Consider the following 27,579-nt stretch of genomic DNA (forward strand, 5'->3'; position numbering starts at 1 on the left):
ACATGAATCAGCCACCAGCGCTGTATCATCAGCGAACAACAACTGACTCACTTCCCAAGCTCTCTCATCCACAACAGACTGCATACTTGCCCCTCTTTCCAAAACTCTTGCATTCACCTCCCTAACAACCCCATCCATAAACAAATTAAACAACCATGGAGACTTCACACACCCCTGCCGCAAACCTACATTCACTGAGAACCAGTCACTTTCCTCTCTTCCTACACGTTCACTTGCCTTACATCCTCGATAAAAACTTTTCATTGCTTCTAGCAACTTGCCTCCCACACCATATGTTCTTAATACCTTCCACAGAGCATCTCTATCAACTCTATCATATGCTTTCTCTAGATCCATAAATGCTACGTACAAATCCATTTGCTTTTCTAAGTATTTCTCACATACATTCTTCAAAGCTAACACCTGATCCACACATCCTCTACCACTTCTGAAACCACACTGCTCTTCCCCAATCTGATGCTCTGTACATGCCTTCACCCTCTCAATCAATACCCTCCCATATAATTTACCAGGAGTACTCAACAAACTTATACCTCTGTAATTTGAGCACTCACCTTTGTCCCCTTTGCCTTTGTACCTTGGCACTATGCAAGCATTCCTCCAATCCTCAGGCACCTCACCATGAATCATACATACATTGAATAACCTTACCAACCAGTCAACAATACATTCACCCCTGTTTTTAATAAATTCCACTGCAATCCATCCAAACCCGCTGCCTTGCCGGCTTTCATCTTCCACAAAGCTTTTACTACCTCTTCTCTGTTTACCAAATCATTTTCCCTAACCCTCTTACTTTGCACACCACCTCGACCAAAACACCCTATATCTGCCACTCTATCATCAAACACATCCAACAAACCTTCAAAATACTCACTCCATCTCCTTCTCACACCACTACTACTTGTTATCACCTCCCCAATAGCCCTTCACTGAAGTTCCCATTTGTTCCCTTGTCTTACGCACTTTATTTACCTTCTTCCAGAGCATCAGATTGGGGAAGAGCAGTGTGGTTTCAGAAGTGGTAGAGGATGTGTGGATCAGGTGTTTGCTTTGAAGAATGTATGTGAGAAATACTTAGAAAAGCAAATGGATTTGTATGTAGCATTTATGGATCTGGAGAAGGCATATGATAGAGTTGATAGGGATGCTCTGTGGAAAGTATTAAGAATATATGGTGTGGGAGGCAAGTTGTTAGAAGCAGTGAAAAGTTTTTATAGAGGATGTAAGGCATGTGTACGTGTAGGAAGAGAGGAAAGTGATTGGTTCTCAGTGAATGTAGGTTTGCGGCAGGGGTGTGTGATGTCTCCATGGTTGTTTAATTTGTTTATGGATGGGGTTGTTAGGGAGGTAAATGCAAGAGTTTTGGAAAGAGGGGCAAGTATGAAGTCTGTTGTGGATGAGAGAGCTTGGGAAATGAGTCAGTTGTTTTTCGCTGATGATACAGCGCTGGTGGCTGATTCATGTGAGAAACTGCAGAAGCTGGTGACTGAGTTTGGTAAAGTGTATGAAAGAAGAAAGTTAAGAGTAAATGTGAATAAGAGCAAGGTTATTAGGTACAGTAGGGTTGAGGGTCAAGTCAATTGGGAGGTAAGTTTGAATGGAGAAAAACTGGAGGAAGTGACGTGTTTTAGATATCTGGGAGTGGATCTGGCAGCGGATGGAACCATAGAAGCGGAAGTGATCATAGGGTGGGGGAGGGGGCGAAAATCCTGGAAGCCTTGAAGAATGTTTGGAAGTCGAGAACATTATCTCGGAAAGCAAAAATGGGTATGTTTGAAGGAATAGTGGTTCCAACAATGTTGTATGGTTGCGAGGCGTGGGCTATGGATAGAGTGCGCAGGAGGATGGATGTGCTGGAAATGAGATGTTTGAGGACAATGTGTGGTGTGAGGTGGTTTGATCGAGTAAGTAACGTAAGGGCAAGAGAGATGTGTGGAAATAAAAAGAGCGTGGTTTAGAGAGCATAAGAGGGTGTTTTGAAATGGTTTGGGCACATGGAGAGAATGAGTGAGGCAAGATTGACCAAGAGGATAAATGTGTCGGAGGTGGAGGGAACGAGGAGAAGTGGGAGACCAAATTTTAGGTTGAGAGATGGAGTGAAAAAGATTTTCTGTGATCGGGGCCTGAACATGCAGGAGGGTGAAAGGAGGGCAAGGAATAGAGTGAATTGGATCGATGTGGTATACCGGGGTTGACGTGCTGTCAGTGGATTGAATCAGGGCATGTGGAGCGTCTGGGGTAAACCATGGAAAGCTGTGTAGGTATGTATATTTGCGTGTGTGGACGTATGTATATACATGTGTATGGGGGTGGGTTGGGCCATTTCTTTCATCTGTTTCCTTGCGCTACCTCGCAAGCGCGGGAGACAGCGACAAAGCAAAAAATATATATATATATATATATATATATATATATATTTTTTTTTTTTTTTTTTTTTTAATACTTTGTCGCTGTCTCCCGCGTTTGCGAGGTAGCGCAAGGAAACAGACGAAAGAAATGGCCCAACCCCCCCCCATACACATGTATATACATACGTCCACACACGCAAATATACATACCTACACAGCTTTCCATGGTTTACCCCAGACGCTTCACACGCCTTGATTCAATCCACTGACAGCACGTCAACCCTGGTATACCACATCGCTCCAATTCACTCTATTCCTTGCCCTCCTTTCACCCTCCTGCATGTTCAGGCCCCGATCACACAAAATCTTTTTCACTCCATCTTTCCACCTCCAATTTGGTCTCCCTCTTCTCCTCGTTCCCTCCACCTCCGACACATATATCCTCTTGGTCAATCTTTCCTCACTCATTCTCTCCATGTGCCCAAACCACTTCAAAACACCCTCTTCTGCTCTCTCAACCACGCTCTTTTTATTTCCACACATCTCTCTTACCCTTACGTTACTCACTCGATCAAACCACCTCACACCACACATTGTCCTCAAACATCTCATTTCCAGCACATCCATCCTCCTGCGCACAACTCTATCCATAGCCCACGCCTCGCAACCATACAACATTGTTGGAACCACTATTCCTTCAAACATACCCATTTTTGCTTTCCGAGATAATGTTCTCGACTTCCACACATTCTTCAAGGTTGACTGGTTGGTAAGGTTATTTAATGTATGTATGACTCATGGTGAGGTGCCTGAGGATTGGCGGAATGCGTGCATAGTGCCATTGTACAAAGGCAAAGGGGATAAGAGTGAGTGCTCAAATTACAGAGGTATAAGTTTGTTGAGTATTCCTGGTAAATTATATGGGAGGGTATTGATTGAGAGGGTGAAGGCATGTACAGAGCATCAGATTGGGGAAGAGCAGTGTGGTTTCAGAAGTGGTAGAGGATGTGTGGATCAGGTGTTTGCTTTGAAGAATGTATGTGAGAAATACTTAGAAAAGCAAATGGATTTGTATGTAGCATTTATGGATCTGGAGAAGGCATATGATAGAGTTGATAGAGATGCTCTGTGGAAGGTATTAAGAATATATGGTGTGGGAGGAAAGTTGTTAGAAGCAGTGAAAAGTTTTTATCGAGGATGTAAGGCATGTGTACGTGTAGGAAGAGAGGAAAGTGATTGGTTCTCAGTGAATGTAGGTTTGCGGCAGGGGTGTGTGATGTCTCCATGGTTGTTTAATTTGTTTATGGATGGGGTTGTTAGGGAGGTAAATGCAAGAGTTTTGGAAAGAGGGGCAAGTATGAAGTCTGTTGGGGGTGAGAGAGCTTGGGAAGTGAGTCAGTTGTTGTTCGCTGATGATACAGCGCTGGTGGCTGATTCATGTGAGAAACTGCAGAAGCTGGTGACTGAGTTTGGTAAAGTGTGTGGAAGAAGAAAGTTAAGAGTAAATGTGAATAAGAGCAAGGTTATTAGGTACAGTAGGGTTGAGGGTCAAGTCAATTGGGAGGTGAGTTTGAATGGAGAAAAACTGGAGGAAGTGAAGTGTTTTAGATATCTGGGAGTGGATCTGGCAGCGGATGGAACCATAGAAGCGGAAGTGGATCATAGGGTGGGGGAGGGGGCGAAAATTCTGGGGGCCTTGAAGAATATATATATATATATATATATATATATATATATATATATATATATATATATATATTTTTTTTTTTTTTTTTTTTTATACTTTGTCGCTGTCTCCCGCGTTTGCGAGGCAGCGCAAGGAAACAGACGAAAGAAATGGCCCAACCCCCCCATACACATGTATATACATACGTCCACACACGCAAATATACATACCTACACAGCTTTCCATGGTTTACCCCAGACGCTTCACATGCCTTGATTCAATCCACTGACAGCACGTCAACCCCGGTATACCACATTGCTCCAATTCACTCTATTCCTTGCCCTCCTTTCACCCTCCTGCATGTTCAGGCCCCGATCACACAAAATCTTTTTCACTCCATCTTTCCACCTCCAATTTGGTCTCCCTCTTCTCCTTGCTCCCTCCACCTCCGACACATATATCCTCTTGGTCAATCTTTCCTCACTCATCCTCTCCATGTGCCCAAACCACTTCAAAACACCCTCTTCTGCTCTCTCAACCACGCTCTTTTTATTTCCACACATCTCTCTTACCCTTACGTTGCTCACTCGATCAAACCACCTCACACCACACATTGTCCTCAAACATCTCATTTCCAGCACATCCATCCTCCTGCGCACAACTCTATCCATAACCCACGCCTCGCAACCATACAACATTGTTGGAACCACTATTCCTTCAAACATACCCATTTTTGCTTTCCGAGATAATGTTCTCGACTTCCACACATTCTTCAAGGCCCCCAGAATTTTCGCCCCCTCCCCCACCCTATGATCCACTTCCGCTTCCATGGTTCCATCCGCTGCCAGATCCACTCCCAGATATCTAAAACACTTCACTTCCTCCAGTTTTTCTCCATTCAAACTCACCTCCCAATTGACTTGACCCTCAACCCTACTGTACCTAATAACCTTGCTCTTATTCACATTTACTCTTAACTTTCTTCTTCCACACACTTTACCAAACTCAGTCACCAGCTTCTGCAGTTTCTCACATGAATCAGCCACCAGCGCTGTATCATCAGCGAACAGCAACTGACTCACTTCCCAAGCTCTCATCCCCAACAGACTTCATATTGCCCCTCTTTCCAAAACTCTTGCATTTACCTCCCTAACAACCCCATCCATAAACAAATTAAACAACCATGGAGACATCACACACCCCTGCCGCAAACCTACATTCACTGAGAACCAATCACTTTCCTCTCTTCCTACCCGTACACATGCCTTACATCCTCGATAAAAACTTTTCACTGCTTCTAACAACTTGCCTCCCACACCATATATTCTTAATACCTTCCACAGAGCATCTCTATCAACTCTATCATATGCCTTCTCCAGATCCATAAATGCTACATACAAATCCATTTGCTTTTCTAAGTATTTCTCATATACATTCTTCAAAGCAAACACCTGATCCACACATCCTCTACCACTTCTGAAACCACACTGCTCTTCCCCAATCTGATGCTCTGTACATGCCTTCACCCTCTCAATCAATACCCTCCCATATAATTTACCAGGAATACTCAACAAACTTATACCTCTGTAATTTGAGCACTCACTCTTATCCCCTTTGCCTTTGTACAATGGCACTATGCACGCATTCCGCCAATCCTCAGGCACCTCACCATGAGTCATACATACATTAAATAACCTTACCAACCAGTCAACAATACAGTCACCCCCTTTTTTAATAAATTCCACTGCAATACCATCCAAACCTGGTATATATATATATATATATATATATATATATATATATATATATATATATATATATATATATGATATGTATATATATATATATATATATATATATATATATATATATATATATATATATATATATATATTTATATGAGCTACTCCTTCCCTTGCTCTTCTCCTCTCACTAACCCGTGACTTTACTCCCAAGACATAACCCAAACTACTCTTCCCCTTTACCCTTGAGCTTCATTTCACTCAGATCCAAAACATCCAGGTTCCTTTCCTCAAACATACTACCTATCTCTCCTTTTTTCTCATCTTGGTTACATCCACACACATTTAGACACCGCAATCTGAGCCTTCGAGGAGGATGAGCACTCCCTGGGTGACTCCTTCTTCTGTTTCCCCTTTTAGAAAGTTAAAATACAAGGAGGGGAGGGTTTCTAGCCTCTCACTCCCGTCCCCTTTAGTCACCTTTTACGACACATGAGGAATGCGTGGGAAGTATTCTTTCTCCCCTATCCCCAGGGATAAATAAATATATATGAGAGGCAAGTGTTTTGGGAGCAGGTGAGTGAGTGTGTTAGTAGTTTTGATGCAAGAGACTGGGTTATAGTGATGGGTGATTTGAATGAAAAGGTGAGTAATGTGGCAGTTGAGGGAATAATTGGTATACATAGGGTGTTCAGTGTTGTAAATGGAAATGGTGTACAGCTTGTAGATTTATGTGCTGAAAAAGGACTGGTGATTGGGAATACCTGGTTTAAAAAGAGAGAGATACATAAGTAGAAGTATGTAAGTAGGAGAGATGGCCAGAGAGCGTTATTGGAATACGTCTATTATACATTATTGGAATACGCGAGAGAGACTTCTGGATGTTAATGTGCTGAGAGGTGCAACTGGAGGGATGTCTGATCATTAACTTGTGGAGGTGAAGGTGAAGATTTATAGAGGTTTTCAGAAAAGAAAAGAGAATGTTGGGGTGAAGAGAGTGGTGAGAGTAAGTGAGCTTGGGAAGGAGACTTGTGTGAGGAAGTATTAGGAGGGACTGAGTACAAAATGGAAAAAGGTGAGAATAAAGGACGTGACTGGAGTGGGGGAGGAATGGGATGTATTTAGGGAAGCAATGATGGCTTGTGCAAAGGATGCTTGTGGCATGAGAAGCATGGGAGGTGGACAGATTAGAAAGGGTAGTGATTGGTGGGATGAAGAAGTGAGATCATTAGTGAAAGAGAAGAGAGAGGCATTTGGACGATTTTTGCAGGGAAATAATGGAAATGACTAGATGTATAAGGGAAAGAGGCAGGAGGTCAAGAGAAAGATGCCAGAGGTGAAAAAGAGGGTAAATGAGAGTTGGGGTGAGAGAGTATCATTAAATTTTAGAGAGAATAAAAAGATGTTTTAGAAAGAGGTAAATAAAGTGCGTAAGACAAGGGAGCAAATGGGAACTTCAGTGAAGAGGGCTAATGGGGAGGTGATAACAAGTAGTGGTGATGTGAAAAGCAGATGGAGTGAGTATTTTGAATGTATGTTGAATGTGTTTGATGATAGAGTGGCAGATATAGGGTGTTTTGGTCGAGGTGGTGTGCAAAGTGAGAGGGTTAGGGAAAATGATTTGGTAAACAGAGAAGAGGTAGTAAAAGCTTTGCGGAAGATGAAAGCCGGCAAGGCAGCGGGTTTGGATGGTATTGCAGTGGAATTTATTAAAAAAGGGGGGGACTGTATTGTTGACTGGTTGGTAAGGTTATTTAATGTATATATGACTCATGGTGAGGTGCCTGAGGATTGGCGGAATGCGTGCATAGTGCCATTGTACAAAGGCAAAGGGGATAAGAGTGAGTGCTCAAATTACAGAGGTATAAGTTTGTTGAGTATTCCTGGTAAATTATATGGGAGGGTATTTATTGAGAGGGTGAAGGCATGTACAGAGCATCAGATTGGGGAAGAGCAGTGTGGTTTCAGAAGTGGTAGAGGATGTGTGGATCAGGTGTTTGCTTTGAAGAATGTATGTGAGAAATACTTAGAAAAGCAAATGGATTTGTATGTAGCATTTATGGATCTGGAGAAGGCATATGATAGAGTTGATAGAGATGCTCTGTGGAAGGTATTAAGAATATATGGTGTGGGAGGAAAGTTGTTAGAAGCAGTGAAAAGTTTTTATCGAGGATGTAAGGCATGTGTACGGGTAGGAAGAAAGGAAAGTGATTGGTTCTCAGTGAATGTAGGTTTGCGGCAGGGGTGTGTGATGTCTCCATGGTTGTTTAATTTGTTTATGGATGGGGTTGTTAGGGAGGTAAATGCAAGAGTTTTGGAAAGAGGGGCAAGTATGAAGTCTGTTGGGGGTGAGAGAGCTTGGGAAGTGAGTCATTTGTTGTTCGCTGATGATACAGCGCTGGTGGCTGATTCATGTGAGAAACTGCAGAAGCTGGTGACTGAGTTTGGTAAAGTGTGTGGAAGAAGAAAGTTAAGAGTAAATGTGAATAAGAGCAAGGTTATTAGGTACAGTAGGGTTGAGGGTCAAGTCAATTGGGAGGTGAGTTTGAATGGAGAAAAACTGGAGGAAGTGAAGTGTTTTAGATATCTGGGAGTGGATCTGGCAGCGGATGGAACCATGGAAGCGGAAGTGGATCATAGGGTGGGGGAGGGGGCGAAAATTCTGGGGGCCTTGAATAATGTGTGGAAGTCGAGAACATTATCTCGGAAAGCAAAAATGGGTATGTTTGAAGGAATAGTGGTTCCAACAATGTTGTATGGATGCGAGGCGTGGGCTATGGATAGAGTTGTGCGCAGGAGGATGGATGTGCTGGAAATGAGATGTTTGAGGACAATGTGTGGTGTGAGGTGGTTTGATAGAGTGAGTAACGTAAGGGTAAGAGAGATGTGTGGAAATAAAAAGAGTGTGGTTGAGAGAACAGAAGAGGGTGTTTTGAAGTGGTTTGGGCACATGGAGAGAATGAGTGAGGAAAGATTGACCAAGAGGATATATGTGTCGGAGGTGGAGGGAACGAGGAGAAGAGGGAGACCAAATTGGAGGTGGAAAGATGGAGTGAAAAAGATTTTGTGTGATCGGGGCCTGAACATGCAGGAGGGTGAAAGGAGGGCAAGGAATAGAGTGAATTGGAGCGATGTGGTATACCGGGGTTGACGTGCTGTCAGTGGATTGAATCAAGGCATGTGAAGCGTCTGGGGTAAACCATGGAAAGGTGTATAGGTATGTATATTTGCGTGTGTGGACGTATGTATATACATGTGTATGGGGGTGGGTTGGGCCATTTCTTTCGTTTGTTTCCTTGCGCTACCTCGCAAACGCGGGAGACAGCGACAAAGCAAAAAAAAAAAAAATATATATATATATATATATATATATATATATATATATATATATATATATATAGGGGATAGGGGATTAAGAATACTTCTCACGTATTCCCTGCGTGTCGTAGAAGGCGACTAAAAGGGGAGGGAGCGGGGAGGCTGGAAATCCTCCCCTCTCTTTTTTTTTTTTTTTTTTTTTTTTTTAATTTTCCAAAAGAAGGAACAGAGGGGGCCAGGTGAGGATATTCCAAAAAAGGCCCAGTCCTCTGTTCTTAACGCTACCTCGCTAACGCGGGAAATGGCAAATAGTTTAAAAGAAAGAAAAGAAAAGATATATATATATATTGATTGAGTATTGATTGAGAGGGTGAAGGCATGTACAGAGCATCAGATTGGGGAAGAGCAGTGTGGTTTCAGAAGTGGTAGAGGATGTGTGGATCAGGTGTTTGCTTTGAAGAATGTATGTGAGAAATACTTAGAAAAGCAAATGGATTTGTATGTAGCATTTATGGATCTGGAGAAGACATATGATAGAGTTGATAGAGATGCTCTGTGGAAGGTATTAAGAATATATGGTGTGGGAGGCAAGTTGTTAGAAGCAGTGAAAAGTTTTTATCGAGGATGTAAGGCATGTGTACGTGTAGGAAGAAAGTGATTTGTTCTCAGTGAATGTAGGTTTGCGGCAGGGGTGTGTGATGTCTCCATGGTTGTTTAATTTGTTTATGGATGGGGTTGTTAGGGAGGTGAATGCAAGAGTTTTGGAAAGAGGGGCAAGGATGAAGTCTGTTGGGGATGAGAGAGCTTGGGACTTAAGTGAGTCAGTTGTTGTTCGCTGATGATACAGCGCTGGTGGCTGATTCATGTGAGAAACTGCAGAAGGTGGTGACTGAGTTTGGTAAAGTGTGTGAAAGAAGAAAGTTAAGAGTAAATGTGAATAAGAGCAAGGTTATTAGGTACAGTAGGGTTGAGGGTCAAGTCAATTGGGAGGTGAGTTTGAATGGAGAAAAACTGGAGGAAGTGAAGTGTTTTAGATATCTGGGAGTGGATCTGGCAGCGAATGGAAACATGGAAGCGGAAGTGGATCATAGGGTGGGGGAGGGGGCGAAAATTCTGGGAGCCTTGAAGAATGTGTGGAAGTCGAGAACATTATCTCGGAAAGCAAAAATGGGTATGTTTGAAGGAATAGTGGTTCCAACAATGTTATATGGTTGCGAGGCGTGGACTATGGATAGAGTTGTGCGCAGGAGGATGGATGTGCTGGAAATGAGATGTTTGAGGACAATGTGTGGTGTGAGGTGGTTTGATCGAGTAAGTAACGTAAGGGTAAGAGAGATGTGTGGAAATAAAAAGAGCGTGGTTGAGAGAGCAGAAGAGGGTGTTTTGAAATGGTTTGGTCACATGGAGAGAATGAGTGAGGAAAGATTGACCAAGAGGATATATGTGTCGGAGGTGGAGGGAACGAGGAGAAGAGGGAGACCAAATTGGAGGTGGAAAGATGGAGTGAAAAAGATTTTGTGTGATCAGGGCCTGAACATGCAGGAGGGTGAAAGGAGGGCAAGGAATAGAGTGAATTGGAGCGATGTGGTATACCGGGGTTGACGTGCTGTCAGTGGATTGAATCAAGGCATGTGAAGCGTCTGGGGTAAACCATGGAAAGCTGTGTAGGTATGTATATTTGTGTGTGTGGACGTATGTATATACATGTGTATGGGGGTGGGTTGGGCCATTTCTTTCGTCTGTTTCCTTGCGCTACCTCGCAAACGCGGGAGACAGCGACAAAGCAAAAAAAAAAAAAATATATATATATATATATATATATATATATATATATATATATATATATATATATATGAATTAAGTGATAAGAGGGATGAAAGTGAAACTAGGGAAAAGGGGTGCAAAGATGGAGTGTGGTGGTGAGATGTTGACGAATGGCTAGCCTGTTTGCAAATGATACTGTGTTGTTTGCTGAGAGTGAAGAGGAGTTGCAGAGGGTTGTAAATGTGTCATATGGTGTTTGTAAGCATAAGCAACTGATGGTAGATGCAAGTTAGTGTAAAGCAATGGTGTTTGAAAGGAAACAGAGTGAAAGTATAGATTTTGTAAAACCATATAGAGTGAAAGAAGAAAACTTACTGAATTGTGCTGTGGATGGGGGGGATGACTGGAAGAAGTGAGAAAATTTAAGTATCTAGGAGCTATCTTTGGTAAGTGTGGTGATGTGGAAGGAGAAATAATGGAGAGAGCAGTACAGGGTAGAAGAGTTATTAGGTCCCTTAATAGAATAATGAAGGGTAGAGGTGTAAGTATGGAAGTGAAGAGAGGATTAAGGGACAGCATAGTCCTCCCAACCCTGACCAATGCAGCTGAAACATGGACATGTTATTAGTCACAGAGGTCAAGAATCCAGGCTGTGGAAATGAGCTATTTGAGAAAAGCATGTGGTGTGACTGGATAGAATGAAGAAAGAAATGAAAGGGTGTATGAGGGATGTGGTATAACAGGGAATGTAAAAGGAGTGAATTGTGTAGTGGTAGAATGGATGACATAATACTTTGAGGTGATATGGGCATATGGAAAGAATGCAAGACTGGGAGTTTACAAGGAGAGTGTATGATAGTACAATTAAGGGAGTTGGTGTGATTGGAAGACCACCTGCAACATGGGCAAATAGGTTAGAGGAATACTGGAGGAAGAGAAAAGTGGAAGAATACATGGAATGGTGCATGCAAGGGAGGCATGTAAGGACGGGGTAAGTGGAGACTCTTTTAGATTGGCCACCATTTGATGGGAGTTCCTGGAGTGATTAAGAATCTTGAACAGAATGTGTACGCAGGGCTGGAGAACATGAATATTACTCATTTGCCTTATGTACATATTAGAAGTTATATATTGAGTATATGTCACCTTTGAAAACAATGCTGGACTTGTATTGTGTACAGAGCATAAAAAAGAGTACTTCTGACTTGGCAGATTTGTATATGGATAGTTATGCACAGAGTACATATCAGCCGTTATGTCATCTCGTTAGAGGGAATTCTTAAATTCGAAGTACCACCACATGATAACAGAGATTATATCTGAAATATTGGAGTAGAGTTATAGGGATAGGTTAGTGAATTTTGCCCATCATGGGAGACAGAAAAGATGAGAGGCATGTTTGCAAGTTTATGATTTTTTTAATGAGATTGACAGTATCTACAGTGAGCATTTCTTCTGAATTAAGAAAGATCTACGAGAAAATACAATCAAGTTGGAAAAGATATAAAGTACATTTTTGTTACTACAGTGGTGAAGTTTTGTATGGGTGTCTTTAATCAGCCTGTAATGGTTGATGCCGTATGTATTATTGGTACTACCCACTTGGGTATTGGAAAGGTTTATGACAGCTGCATAGTGAGCCAGCACTTCATTGGTTCTCAAGTTGCACTCCTTTAACCCAGGTAACTGTCTTTTCTTTTTGCCTCACCCACACATGTACTGTTGACATTTTGTTCACAAACATACAGTCTCTCCTCACACATAACACTTGACACTTACCTCACACAACTCATTTTTTGTAACTCCAGATTTGCCTGTGGGGTGCACTATGTGATGGCACTGCCTTTTAGGAAAATGGTCAGAGCAATAGATAGAAGTGGTAGGTAGGAACATTAGGCAGGAGCATTAGGTAGAAAGATTAGGTGGAAGTATTAGGTAGGAACATTAGGCGAAAGCATTTGTTAGAAGTAGTAGGTTGGAACAGTAGGCAGGAACAATAGGTAGACACATCAGTCAGAGTTAGTTGATAAGAACATGAAACAGGAGCCTCTGGAAACAGTGCATTAGAGTAACTATATATAACTGATGGATATTCCTAAGATTATTAAATTGATTGGTGTTGGCAGAGATGAAGAAAAGAAATGTTTAAACACAGAAAGTGAAATAGCTCATCTTGGATGTCCTGCATGTGAATTTTGATATTCCCACAATATAGTGATATCGAATCAGTTTTAGTTTTATCTTGAGGTGACATTGAAAACCTTGAAAGAGTTTTAAGTGAAATGAAGGAACAGCAAAATTAAGTCATAGAGATTATGTACAGTACTGTATGGAGGAGGATATTTGCAGGAATGTAAGGAGTTTATGATGGAAAGATGAATCAATTGCAAAGCTTAAACTTTACAGGGTGAGGGGAAAACATGAAACTTTTAGTGGTGTATTTCAGGTAAAGATTCCAAGGATATGATTTCTGGTTTTGTGCACTAGATATGTATTTCATTTGAGGGTGGAAGTGTGAGTGAAGATATTAGTTTTACTGTATAAATCAAGAGCAGAATGTTGGGAGTAATTAACAGTGAAGAAGCACTGTAGTATTGTCATATTCTATTCACTTTATGATATAAGACAGAAGTCAAGGGTTAGTGATTGAGATGAAGGTTCTAAAAACAAGTAATCCCCTCTTGTAAGTAGAAGTGTACATAACAAAGTAAATGGAATTATTGATAGGGTTAGACTAAATTCATGCACCATCCAAAGTAAGTGCAGAAGTCATAGTGGATGTAGATAAACAGAAACACTATTTCTTATTTGGGTGGCTTAGCCAAGTTCATGCTGGATCTTTGATGTCATGTAGCAAGACAAACTCGTATCTCTTAGATATTGATTAGATTCACTATTTACATTATATTATATTCTCCTCAGGGTGTTTTCCTTCATTTTATAGTCAGCTAAGCCTCAACACTTGGGAAACTTTCATCTTTGAGAGCTTATATGATTAGATCTTAGACTTTCTATCAGAATAAAAGAAAAAAGTTATTGTTGGTATTTTGATTAATAAATTTTTGTAGTTTTTACTTTGCTGCATATTGTAATACTGAAAGTCTTTTGAAACCTCAGTGAATGTGTGAATGGTGAAGCAAGTTCATCTGAAGATGCAACTCTCTTGGCCGACTTAACTGCCCGACTAGAACAGGAATACGAAGATTGCAACAGATATAGAACCTGCAAGTCCCCTCAGGTAATGTTTTTCTTGTTTGCTTTATTCTAAAGTAACTTTGGAATATAATATCCTGTATTGATCCCTGCAGTATCTCAGTATAATCTTATATGAAAAAGAAATTTTTATTTTTTCAGATTAGCTGTTATACTTAAGTTATGAATTTTATCTAATGACTAAGAAAAGCAGAACCTTGTATTTTAAATGCACACATGATACTGTAATCTTTTGTGACATGAATATAATCATTTGCATTCTGGAAGGTGTACCATAAATGTGATTTTCATCAAAGAAGATGAGGTTAGATGAGGAATGTGTTGAGAATTGGAATTCATGAGGATATGGCAGATGATTTATAGTGCAGGTTGAGCCTCTGGTATTCCAGGAACTGGTTCCACCCATGAACCAGCACTGTTAGGAATTATTCATATTAATTCTTTAAACCAGAAAACTGCCGGTGGACTGGCATGATTAGTTTTCAGACTGGTTGCTCAGTGTCTTTGAATACTTAAGTTGGGATTCTCAGCATTCTTTGTTAGTTGATTGAGATACTGCCCAGATTTCAGCCTTAAGAACGACTAGCTACTTGTTGTCTTTGTGTTGGTGCAACCAAACAGAAACATCATTTACTGTCTATTCAGGAGAGAGTTGAATTTCTGCAGAAGTTAGACAGGGGAACCTCAGGAAAGGGTTTTTGTGCACTGCACAATTTTGGCTTCCCACAGGGTATGATTTGATAAAGCAGAAAGAGGTTAAAAGTAGTGACCTTAATACTGCCATGATATATTGACTTAATGTTCACTACTTTAGTATTCCCTTACTTGAGCAGAGGTTAATTAAGTCAGCAGAGTTTTTCCATGAGGAACTAAACTTTGAATGTAAGTGTGAATATTTTGAAGGCTGGATTCAGAAAATGAAGAAGCAATATGGCATTTGTTTGTAGTCAATCCATGTTGAAAAATTTTCGGCTGATACAGAGGCACTGTCAGTAACCTGTATGAATTTACTGTTAGTGACGTGAGAAATTTCCAATCAGTACAAATAGGTTATTGTTTATTTTTTTATATATAATTACCCTAGTCCCGTTTTCTAAGAAAGTGTTGTAGTGTTACCCAGAGTCCCTTAGCAGAGGTCCTAACTGCCTCAGGCTTTGTTACGTACAGTTGCATGGAAATGTGAAATCCTTTGGAGTGAGAAGTTCTTTAAGGAGATTGTGCTTTCAGTGGTACAGGGATTGATTTGTAAGTGTGATTGAGGGTGAAAGTTAGAAAGATATTAAACTCACATATCATATAATCATTTTTTTTTTTTTTGCCGCTGTCTCCCGTGTTTGCGAGGCAGCGCAAGGAAACAGACGAAAGAAATGGCCCAACCCACCCCCATACACATGTATATACATACGTCCACACACGCAAATATACATACCTACACAGCTTTCCATGGTTTACCCCAGACGCTTCACATGCCTTGATTCAATCCACTGACAGCACGTCAACCCCGGTATACCACATCGCTCCAATTCACTCTATTCCTTGCCCTCCTTTCACCCTCCTGCATGTTCAGGCCCCGATCACACAAAATCTTTTTCACTCCATCTTTCCACCTCCAATTTGGTCTCCCTCTTCTCCTCGTTCCCTCCACCTCCGACACATATATCCTCTTGGTCAATCTTTCCTCACTCATTCTCTCCATGTGCCCAAACCATTTCAAAACACCCTCTTCTGCTCTCTCAACCACGCTCTTTTTATTTCCACACATCTCTCTTACCCTTACGTTACTTACTCGATCAAACCACCTCACACCACACATTGTCCTCAAACATCTCATTTCCAGCACAACCATCCTCCTGCGCACAACTCTATCCATAGCCCACGCCTCGCAACCATACAACATTGTTGGAACCACTATTCCTTCAAACATACCCATTTTTGCTTTCCGAGATAATGTTCTCGACTTCCACACATTCTTCAAGGCTCCCAGAATTTTCGCCCCCTCCCCCACCCTATGATCCACTTCCGCTTCCATGGTTCCATCCATATAATCATAGTGTGGGAAAATAGAAAATTAAGACGTGCATACATAAGTGTGGAAGCCTTTGTTCACTTTATTGTATTTGCCATAGATTGAGGATGTATGAATGAACTGAGAGGTTGTATGCATGCATATATAAGTGTGGAAGCCTTTGTTCACTTTATTGTATTTGCTGTAGATTGAGGCTGTATGAATGAACTGAGAGGTTGTATGCTTTTGATCTATCCTGTGCAAATGGAAGTGCAAGTAGATATAGTAGATAGAGGGATAGATAGTTTGATCACTTTTTTAATATAAATCTAATGGGGCTGTTTACCATATCAGCATTATAAAAACAAAAAAAAAGAAACTAGAGCTAATATATTTTGTAAAGTTTAAAAGCAAGATATCAAAAAGTAAGACTGATAAGCTTGCAGGCAAATCGGTTCTTGATAGTATCATTTTTTTTTCAGTTGTATGTTTAATGATAATCCAACTTTTAGTGTACTATTTATTTTTGCTGTATGTAAGAGATTAGAATTTTTATTTGCTTACATCATTATGATTTTATATTTTCAGCTTCCACTTCAAGGCCCAGATCCGTCCAGAATATATCTGTATACTTCAGGAAGTTATATTCCTATCCTAGTCAGACATGCACGGGTGTTGCATCAAGTACATAAGTGTTCTAATGATTCTGCTGGTATGTAGGACATCTCTTTTGTTTTACAATCCATGTTGTTATTTGAAAGTTCTTTGCTATGTTCATAAAATGGTTACTGTACATACATCTTTAGAAATCCAGACTTCATAAATTAGGAAACCTTGGGGATAGGGGAGAAAGAATACTTCCCACACATTCTCCATGTGTCATAGAAGGTGATTAAAGGGGACAGGAGCAGGGGGCTAGAAACACTCCCCTCCTTGTATTTTAATTTTCTAAAAGGAGAAACAGAAGAAGGAGTCATGCAGGGAGTGCTCATCCTCCTCGAAGGCTCAGATTGGGGTGTCTAAATGTGTGTGGATGTAACCAAGCTGAGAAAAAGGGAGAGATAGGTAGTATGTTTGAGGTAAGGAACCTGAATGTTTTGGCTGAGTGGAATGAACCTCAAGGGTGAAAGGGAAGAGTGGTTTAGGAATGTTTTGGGAGTAAAGTCAGGGGTTGGTGAGAGGACAAGAGCAAGGGAAGGAGAAGCTTTACTCCTGAATCAGGAGTTGTGGGAGTATGTGATAGAGTGTAAGAAAGTAAACTCTAGATTGATATGGGTAAAACTGAAAAGGGATGGAGAGAGATTGGTGATTATTGGTGCCTATGCACCTGGGCATGAGAAGAAAGATCAGGAGAGGCAAGTGTTTTGGGAGCAGCTGAGTGAGTATGTTAGCAGTTTTGATGCACAAGACGGGGTTATACTGATGGGAGATTTGAATGCAAAGGTGAGTAATGTGGCAGGTGAGGGAATAATTGGTATACATGGGGTGCTTCGTGTTGTAAATGGAAATGGAGAAGAGCTTGTAGATTTGTGTGCTGAAAAAGGACTGGTGATTGGGAATACCTGGTTTGAAAAGAGAAGTATACATTAGTATACGTATGTAAGTAGGAGAGATGGCCAGAGAGCGTTATTGGATTACGTGTTAATTGATAGGTGTGTGAAAGAGACTTTTGGATGTTAATGTCCTGAGAGGTGCAACTGGAGGGAAGTCTGATTAGAAAGGGTAGTGAGTGGTGGGATGAAGAAGTAAGATTATTTGTGAAAGAGAAGAGAGAGGCATTTGGATGATATTTGCAGGGAAATAATGCACATGACTGGGAGATGTATAATTGAAAGAGGCAGGAGGTCAAGAGAAAGGTGCAAGAGGTGAAAAAGAGGGAAATGAGAGTTGGGGTGAGAGAGTATCATTAAATTTTAGGGAGAATAAAAAGATGTTTTCGAAAGAGGTAAATACATTGCGCAAGACAAGAGGACAATTGGGAACATCAGTGAAAGGGGTTAATGGGGAGGTAATAACAAGTAGTGGTGATGTGAGAAGGAGATGGAGTAAGTATTTTGAAGTTTTGTTGAGTATGTTAGATGATAGAGTGGCAGATATAGGGTGTTTTGGTCGAGGTGGTGTGCAGGATGAGAGGGTAAGGGAAAATGATTTGGTAAACAGAGAAGAGGTAGTAAAAGCTTTGCAGAAGATGAAAGCTGGCAAGGTGGCGGGTTTGGATGGTATTGCAGTGGAATTTATTAAAAAAGGGGGTGATTGTGTTGTTGACTGGTTAGTAAGGATATTTAATGTATGTATGGCTCATGGTGAAGTGCCTGAGGATTGGCAGAATGCATGCATAGTGCCATTATACAAAGGCAAAGGGGATAAAGGTGAGTGTTCAAATTACAGAGGTATATGTTTGTTGAGTATTCCTGGGAAATTGTATGGGAGGATATTGATTGAGAGGGTGAAGGTATGTACAGTGCATCAGATTGGGGAAGAGCAGTGCGGTTTCAGAAGTGGTAGAGGATGTGTGGATTAGGTGTTTGCTTTGAAGAATGTATGCGAGAAATACTTAAAAGTAAATAGATTTGTTTGTAGCTTTTATGGATCACTAGAAGGCATATGACAGAGTTGATAGAGATGCTCTGTGGAAGGTATTAAGAATATATGGTGTGGGAGGCAAGTTGCCAGAAGCAGTGAAAAGTTTCTATCGAGGATGTAAGGCATGTGTTCGAGTAGGAGGAGAGGAGAGTAATTGGTTCTGAGTGAATGTCAGTTTGCGGCAAGGATGTGTGATGTCTCCATGGTTGTTTAATTTGTTTATGGATGGTGTTGTTAGGGGTGTGAATGCAAGAGTTTTGGAGAGAGGGGCAAGTATGCAGTCTATTGTGGATGAAAGGGCTTGGGAAGTGAGTCAGTTGTTGTTCGCTGATGATACAGTGCTGGTGGCTGATTCGGATGAGAAACTGCAGAAGCTGGTGACTGAGTATGGTAAAGTGTGTGAAAGAAGAAAGCTGAGAGTAAATGTGAATAAGAGCAAGGTTATGAGGTAGGGTTGAGGGAGAAATCAATTGGGAGGTAAGTTTGAATGGAGAAAAACTGGAGGAAGTGAAGTGTTTTCGATATCTGGGAGTGGATTTGGCTGTGGATGGAACAATGGAAGAGGAAGTGAGTCACAGGATGGGGGAGGGGGTGAAAGTTCTGGGAGCGTTGAAAAATGTGTGGAAGGTGAGAACATTATCTTGGGAAGCAAAAATGGGTATGTTTGAAGGAATAGTTGTTCCAACAATGTTATATGGTTGCAAGGCGTTGGCTATAGATAGGGTTGTGTGGAGGAGGATGAATGTGTTGGAAATGAGATGCTTGAGGACAATATGTGGTGTGAGATGGTTTGATCGAGTAAGGAATGAAAGGGTAAGAGAGATGTGTGGTAATAAAAAGATTGTGGTTGAGAGAGCAGAAGAGGGTGTCTTGATATGGTTTGGTCATATGGAGAGAATGAGTGAGGAAAGATTGACCAAGAGTATATATGTGTCAGAGGTGGAGGGAATGAGCAGAAGTGGGAGACCAAATTGGAGGTGGAAGGATGGAGTGAAAAAGATTTTGAGTGATTGGGGCCTGAACATGCAGGAGGGTGAAAGGCGTGCAAGGAATAGAGTGAATTGGAATGATGTGGTATACAGGGGTCGACGTGCTGTCAGTGGATTGAACCAGGGCTATGAAGCATCTGGGGTAAACCATGAAAAGTTTTGTGGGGCCTGGATGTATACTTATGTATATCTCTCTTTTTAAACCAGGTATTCCCAATCACCAGTCCCTTTTCAGCACACACATCTAAAGGCTGTTCACCATTTCCATTTACAACACTGAACACCCCATGTACACCAATTATACCCTCAACTGCCGCATTACTCACCTTTGCATTCAAATCACCCATCACTATAACCCAGTCTCATGCATCAAAGCTGCTAACACACTCACTCAGCTGCTCCCAAAACACTTGCCTCTCATGATTTTTCTTCTCATGACCAGGTGCATATGCACCAATAATCACCCATCTCTCTCCTTCCACTTTCAGTTTTATTCACATCAATATAGAGGTTACTTTTTTACACTCCATCACATACTCCCACAACTCCTGTTTCAGTAGTGCTACTCCTTCCTCTGCTCTTGTCCTCTCACCAACCCCTAACTTTACTCCCAAGACATTCCCAAACCACTCTTCCCCTTTACCCTTGAGTTTTGTTTCACACAGAGCCGAAACATCCAGGTTCATTTCCTCAAATGTACTTCCTATCTATTCTTTTTTCTCATCTTGGTTACATCCACTCACATTTAGACACCCCAATCTGAGCCTTTGAGGAGGATGAGCACTCCCCGCATGACTCCTTCTTCTGTTTCTCCTTTTAGAAAGTTAAAATACAAGGAGGGGAGGGTTTTTAGCCCCCTGCTCCCGTCCCCTTTAGTCACCTTCTACGACACGCGGGGAATGTGTGGGGAGTATTCTTTCTCCCCTATCCCCAGGGATAATTTCATTAATATCCCATTGAACTCTACTCTGCCTTTGATTTTCTTAGCTTTCTTTAAGTATTGCCTGGCTAAATGACTCCAGGTCAAATGTAAACATAACTGGTCTACCCCCTTGTGTCTTGTTTGTAACCACCAAATTCTTTTCCTTTCTTTTATCATCAAAATTGTATCTGGCAATTCCATAGCCTATGGTAAAAATTTCAATAAACATTTCTTTTCTTTCCCCTTTTCACCATAAGTGATGTATGACCTTCTTCCAAAGCAAAAGTAATCAGTGATTTGTATCTCTCAACCATATTTTACTGGTCTTTTTAGTTTTAGTGCCACCCACTTTTCATCTAGATTCTGGATTGGTGAATATTCAACCTCCATGTCTCTGACTTTTTCTAAAATCCCTCTCTCAGCTAACAAGCAGCTACCTTGTATGAACTATACTATTCTGAATCTTCCATTGACTAGGCCATAGACTTTCATGATTGCTCCATCTCTAACAATGCATATTATTATTTTGACAGTTTCACTTAATTTTTTTGTACTTTTGTACAACCCTTGATCTCTGTTTATCCCTATCAGTCTTCATACATTGTGTGTTGATCAGCTGCTAGATTTGCTCCCATTGAATCTCCATGTCCGCTGCTGTCAATAGATTCTACTTGTGTTTTAGTCCCTGTTTCTAACTGAACAGCTGCCAATATTGTTACTCCTGCACCACCTTGCCACAAATGTCGGTAGATTCTGTATGTGTTTTAGTCCTTCCCCTGCTTAAAAATGCTGACGATATTGTTCCTTTTGCACCTCCTTGCCCACTATTGTCAGTAGATTCTGTATATGCTTTAATTCTTTCCTCTAACCATACATACACCTAGAAAAGACCCATTAGCCCTTAATTGCTCTTAAAGAAATTCTCCTTCTTTAATTATGTATCTAGTTACAATAATGGTTGCAATCAAAAATAGCTTCAGTCATAAGGAGTCTAGATTTTTAATTGATGCTGAGTGTTGCCTTTTGGGTACACTAAAACTTTACTCCCTTTTGTTAAGTATGAGCTGCACCTTTATAAAGTAACTTAGCTACACTTGTTCACTTCCCCATTGGTAGCCACTTATTCTTTTGAAAATTGAGTCTTTGTAGAAAAAAATAACGTGTTGGCTTCTTTCACAGCAATCAGTTTGAATCAGGGAAGTGTCCACTCACGAGCCTTATTAAATTCCCAGAACATGGCACACTTATACTCAGTATCCAATGAGTATATCACTAGGGAGCTTCTTCACATTCTACTCACCTTTACTTACTTTTATGTAATATGCTTCTAGAGCTGTAGACCTTCAAAAATATGACAAATATCAGTGATCCAAATATCAAGGATCACTGCCAGGAGCTCTTTTCTGGTGAGTGGTAATGTGTGTATGTGTGTGTTTCTTTAAGTGGTGGCCACACTTCCAGGGCATGATCCATCTTTGTGAATAACATACCAAACATATTCTTCATAAATGAAATTCTTACATTTGTCAGCAGACTTGTTGCTTCTTTCATTGTTCTCTAATTTGTTCCTTTAGCAGAAGATTAGGCACAATGTTGACACCTAGGACTCTTTCATATTCAGATTCTTATAATTATTTTGCCATTAGGTTATGATTGCACTGAGGCTTTCTTTTGCTGTCCTATTCTTTTTACCCAGTATTTACTTGGATTGAATCCCATCATCCATTAATTTTCCCAACTTTGTAGTCTGTGCTAATTCCCCAGCAAGCTGATGCAATAATTGTCATTCTTTATTTCTCTCAAGATTTTGGCATCGTTCACAAACATGTTTAGATACCATTCCAATACATGAGATGATTAATTTACATAGACTAAGAACAGCAAAGGACCCAAGATGTTACCCCAGCCTTCCTCAAGGGTACACCTCTTACCTGTAGTCTCTGCTTTTCCAATAATGTAATCTTCTGTCGGGTGAAGGATACTGCCTCTTATTTCTGCTTGTAAGTCTAGCTTCTTAATTAATCTCCAGTGAGTAGTGTCAAGTACACTCTGGAAGTCCAAAATACAATCTACCCATCCCCTTTGGGGATCTGAGAGGGATCCCATATCATAGTAGTCTAGAACATTGGTTATGCATGACCTCTTCTCCATGAAACCATGTTGCCTTCTAGTTAGAAAGTTGTTTGTAGTTACTTATTCGTACTGTATGGGGAAGGAGTCCAGAGAGACCCCATCTTTTGAACATTCTGTAATATTATACAAAACTTCTTAGATCTTTCTTTGCTGTTTACATTAACCATTTTCTGTCATTTTATCCCTTTCATCCAACACTTTTATCATAAAAGCACTTTTGAACATTTCTTTGTAAGTGTTTTGCTTAATGTAATGTTCTCTCATGTTGCTTTGTCCCAGCATCTCTCAAAGAACTGGTCACTGTCTGTGTTATCATTATGTTTTGATAACTTAAGAGGTCTTTCCTTCATAGTGGTCAAATTTTAGGCTTCTATCATTTTCCTGCAACTGTGCTGTCTTAATTTTGGTACCCTTTTATTGCTCTTCTCAAGAACTCTGTTAGCTCCTTGTGGTTATGTAGGTGCAGCAACTAAACTTAAGAAGCACGTTTAAGTTTTGGTCTTTTGTAATGTGCTTGCCGAATATTTCTTTATGCGTGAACTTGAATACATTCTTAGTATTTGCTTTTAGGCAGTTGGTCTCTTCAATTATCCTAAAAGTGGGACTCTGACAACAGGCTGGGGGATCATGTCATCCCCCAAGTTCTCGCCCACAGATTCCTACAGCTTATTTTCTGCTTGGTGATAATCATATTGAAGATTTCTTTTATTGTGATTCACCCTCATCCCTCATTACTTAACATTTGTGAACTTCATCAGCCATGTATCAGACCAACTTTGTAGTCTCCCAGGGTCTTCTTGTATGCTGATGCAATTGTCAACATTTTTCACTTCCTTCATGACTACATTATCTGCAAACATGTTCAGGTTGAAGTCCATGTCTTCTGGCAGGTCATTCACTTAGATCAAGAAGAGTAATGGCCCTAGAATAGAACCTTTCAGCACTTAATGGTGACCTCAACCCATTTTCAGAAAAGGAGTAATTTCACCTCAATAGAAAGTCATTAGTTTGCATTTTGATTATAGTGTCCATAACCTTACAGACCTGCAATGACATCTTGAACATTACTTCAAGAAGTTTGTCAGGTGTATCTGCACACATGGTCAGCACAATTAGCCAGGTATAGGTCAAGACCTTTGAATATTCTGTTCGTGTCTCCTACATCTCTCTCTCTCTCTCTCTCTCTCTCTCTCTCTCTCTCTCTCTCTCTCTCTCTCTCTCTCTTTCTCTCTCTCTCTCTCTCTCTCTCTCTCTCTCTCTCTCTCTCTCTATATATATATATATATATATATATATATATCACTTGTCAGTTGTTGTTCGCTGATGATACAGCGCTGATGGCTGATTCAGGTGAGAAACTGCAGAAGCTGGTGACTGAGTTTGGTAAAGTATGTAAAAGAAGAAAGTTGAAAGTAAATGTGAATAAGAGCAAGGTTATTAGGTACAGTAGGGTTGAGGGTCAAGTCAGTTGGAAGGTAAGTTTGAATGGAGAAAAACTAGAGGAAGTGAAGTGTTTTAGATATCTGGGAGTGGATTTGGCAACAGATGGAACCATGGAAGTGGAAGTGAATCATAGGGTGGGAGAGGGGGCAAAAATTCTGGGAGCCTTGAAGAATGTGTGAAGTCGAGAACATTATCTCGGAAAGCAAAAATGGGTATGTTTGAAGGAATAGTGGTTCCAACAATGTTGTATGGTTGCGAGTCATGGGCTATGGATAGAATTGTGCAGAGGAGGGTGGATGTGCTTGAAATGAGATGTTTGAGGATATGTGGTGTGAGGTAGTTTGATCGAGTAAGTAATAATAGGGTAAGTGAGATGTGTGGTAATAAAAAGAGTGTGGTTGAGAGAGCAGAAGAGGGTGTTTTGAAATGGTTTGGTCACATGGAGAGAATGAAGGAGGAAAGATTGACCAAGAGGATATTTTTGTGTCAGAGGTGGAGGGAACGAGGAGAAGTGGGAGACCAAATTGGAGGTGGAAAGATGGAGTGAAAAAGATTTTGAGTGATTGGGGCCTGAACATGGAGGAGGGTGAAAAGCGTGCAAGGAATAGATTGAATTGGAACGATATGGTATACCGGGGTCGACGTGCTGTCAGTGCATTGAACTAGGGCATGTGAAGCGTTTGGGGTAAACCATGGAAAGTTCTGTGGGGCCTGGATGTGGAAAGGGAGCTGTGGTTTCGGTGCATTATTACATGACAGCTAGAGACTGAGTGTGAACGAATGGGGCCTTTGTTGTCTTCCTAGCACTACCTCGCACACATGAGGGGGGAGGGGGTTGTTATTTCATGTGTGGCAGGGTGGCGATGGGAATGAATAAAGGCAGACAGTATGAATTATGTACATGTGTATATATGTATATGTCTGTGTGTATATATATATATATATATGTATACGTTGAGATGTATAGGTAAGTATATTTGCATGTGTGGACGTGTCTGTATATACATGTGTATGTGGGTGGGTTGGGCCATTCTTTCGTCTGTTTCCTTGCGCTACCTCACTAACGCAGGAGACAGCGACAAAGCAAAATGAAAAGGGAATAATTGGTATACATGGGGTGTTTAGTGTTGTAAATGGAAATGGTGAAGAGCTTGTAGATTTATGTGCTGAAAAAGGACTGGTGATTGGGAATACCTGGTTTAAAAAGCAAGATATACATAAGGATATGTATGTAAGTAGGAGAGATGGCCAGAGAGCATTATTGGATTACGTGTTAATTGACAGGCGCGCGAAAGAGAGACCTCTGGATGTTAATGTGCTGAGAGGTGCAACTGGAGGGATGTCTGGTCATTATCTTGTGGAGGCTAAGGTGAAGATTTGTAGGGGTTTTCAGAAAAGAAGAGTGAATGTTGGGGTGAAGAGGGTGGTGAGAGTAAGTGAGCTTGGGAAGGAGACTTGTGTGAGGAAGTACCAGGAGAGACTGAGTACAGAATGGAAAAAGGTGAGAACAATGGAAGTAAGGGGAATGGGGGAGGAATGGGATGTATTTAGGGAATCAGTGATGGATTGCGCAAATGATGCTTGTGGCATGAGAAGCGGGTTGATTAGAAAGGGTAGTGAGTGGTGGGATGAAGAAGTAAGATTATTAGTGAAAGAGAAGAGAGAGGCATTTGGACGATTTCTGCTGGGAAATAATGCAATTGAGTGGGAGATGTATAAAAGAAAGAGACAGGAGGTCAAGAGAAAGGTGCAAGAGGTGAAAAAGAGGGCAAATGAGAGAGTATCATTAAATTTTAGGGAGAATAAAAAGATGTTCTGGAAGGAGGTAAATAAAGTGCGTAAGACAAGGGAGCAAATGGGAACTTCAGTGAAGGGCGCAAATGGGGAGGTGATAACAAGTAGTGGTGATGTGAGAAGGAGATGGAGTGAGTATTTTGAAGGTTTGTTGAATGTGTTTGATGATAGAGTGGCAGATATAGGGTGTTTTGGTCGAGGTGGTGTGCAAAGTGAGAGGGTTAGGAAAAATGATTTGGTAAACAGAGAAGAGGTAGTAAAAGCTTTGCGGAAGATGAAAGCCAGCAAGGCAGCAGGTTTGGATGGTATTGCAGTGGAATCTATTAAAAAAGGGGGTGACTGTATTGTTGACTGGTTGGTAAGGTTATTTAATGTATGTATGACTCATGGTGAGGTGCCTGAGGATTGGCGGAATGCGTGCATAGTGCCATTGCACAAAGGCAAAGGGGATAAGAGTGAGTGCTCAAATTACAGAGGTATAAGTTTGTTGAGTATTCCTGGTATATTATATGGGAGGGTATTGATTGAGAGGATGAAGGCATGTACAGAGCATCAGATTGGGGAAGAGCAGTGTGGTTTCAGAAGTGGTAGAGGATGTGTGGATCAGGTGTTTGCTTTGAAGAATGTATGTGAGAAATACTTAGAAAAGCAAATGGATTTGTATGTAGCATTTATGGATCTGGAGAAGGCATATGATAGAGTTGATAGAGATGCTCTGTGGAAGGCATTAAGAATATATGGTGTGGGAGGCAAGTTGTTAGATGCAGTGAAAAGTTTTTATCGAGGATGTAAGGCATGTGTACGTGTAGGAAGAGAGGAAAGTGATTGGTTCTCAGTGAATGTAGGTTTGCGGCAGGGGTGTGTGATGTCTCTATGGTTGTTTAATTTGTTTATGGATGGGGTTGTTAGGGAGGTGAATGCAAGAGTTTTGGAAAGAGGGGCAAGTATGAAGTCTGTTGTGGATGAGAGAGCTTGGGAAGTGAGTCAGTTGTTGTTCGCTGATGATACAGCGCTGGTGGCTGATTCATGTGAGAAACTGCAGAAGCTGGTGACTGAGTTTGGTAAAGTGTGTGAAAGAAGAAAGTTAAGAGTAAATGTGAATAAGAGCAAGGTTATTAGGTACAGTAGGGTTGAGGGTCAAGTCAATTGGGAGGTAAGTTTGAATGGAGAAAAACTGGAGGAAGTAAAGTGTTTTAGATATCTGGGAGTGGATCTGGCAGCGGATGGAACCATGGAAGTGGAAGTGAATCATAGGGTGGGAGAGGGGGCGAAAATCCTGGGAGCCTTGAAGAATGTTTGGAAGTCGAGAACATTATCTCGGAAAGCAAAAATGGGTATGTTTGAATTAATAGTGGTTCCAAAAATGTTGTATGGTTGCGAGGCGTGGACTATGGATAGAGTTGTGCGCAGGAGGGTGGATGTGCTGGAAATGAGATGTTTGAGGACAATGTGTGGTGTGAGGTGGTTTGATCGAGTAAGTAACGTAAGGGTAAGAGAGATGTGTGGAAATAAAAAGAGCGTGATTGAGAGAGCAGAAGAGGGTGTTTTGAAATAGTTTGGGCACATGGAGAGAATGAATGAGGAAAGATTGACCAAGAGGATATATGTGTCGGAGGTGGAGGGAACAAGGAGAAG

The 27,579-nt window shown here is 41.0% G+C and overlaps 1 protein-coding gene across 2 annotated transcripts in view; it reads left to right on the forward strand.

Annotated features, from left to right (window-relative positions):
• The window catches only part of psidin (phagocyte signaling impaired), a 477,751-nt gene that overhangs the window by 427,626 nt on the left and 22,546 nt on the right, over positions 1-27,579 (forward strand). For both annotated transcript variants that reach the window (XM_071663426.1, XM_071663425.1), the window contains 2 exons: positions 13,980-14,100; positions 16,669-16,792. In XM_071663426.1, the coding sequence (XP_071519527.1) occupies positions 13,980-14,100; positions 16,669-16,792 (245 nt within the window). The remainder of the gene's footprint in view (positions 1-13,979; positions 14,101-16,668; positions 16,793-27,579) is intronic.

The sequence above is a fragment of the Panulirus ornatus genome, chromosome 7 (genome assembly GCF_036320965.1).
Source record: "Panulirus ornatus isolate Po-2019 chromosome 7, ASM3632096v1, whole genome shotgun sequence".
NCBI classification, from domain to species: domain Eukaryota; kingdom Metazoa; phylum Arthropoda; class Malacostraca; order Decapoda; family Palinuridae; genus Panulirus; species Panulirus ornatus.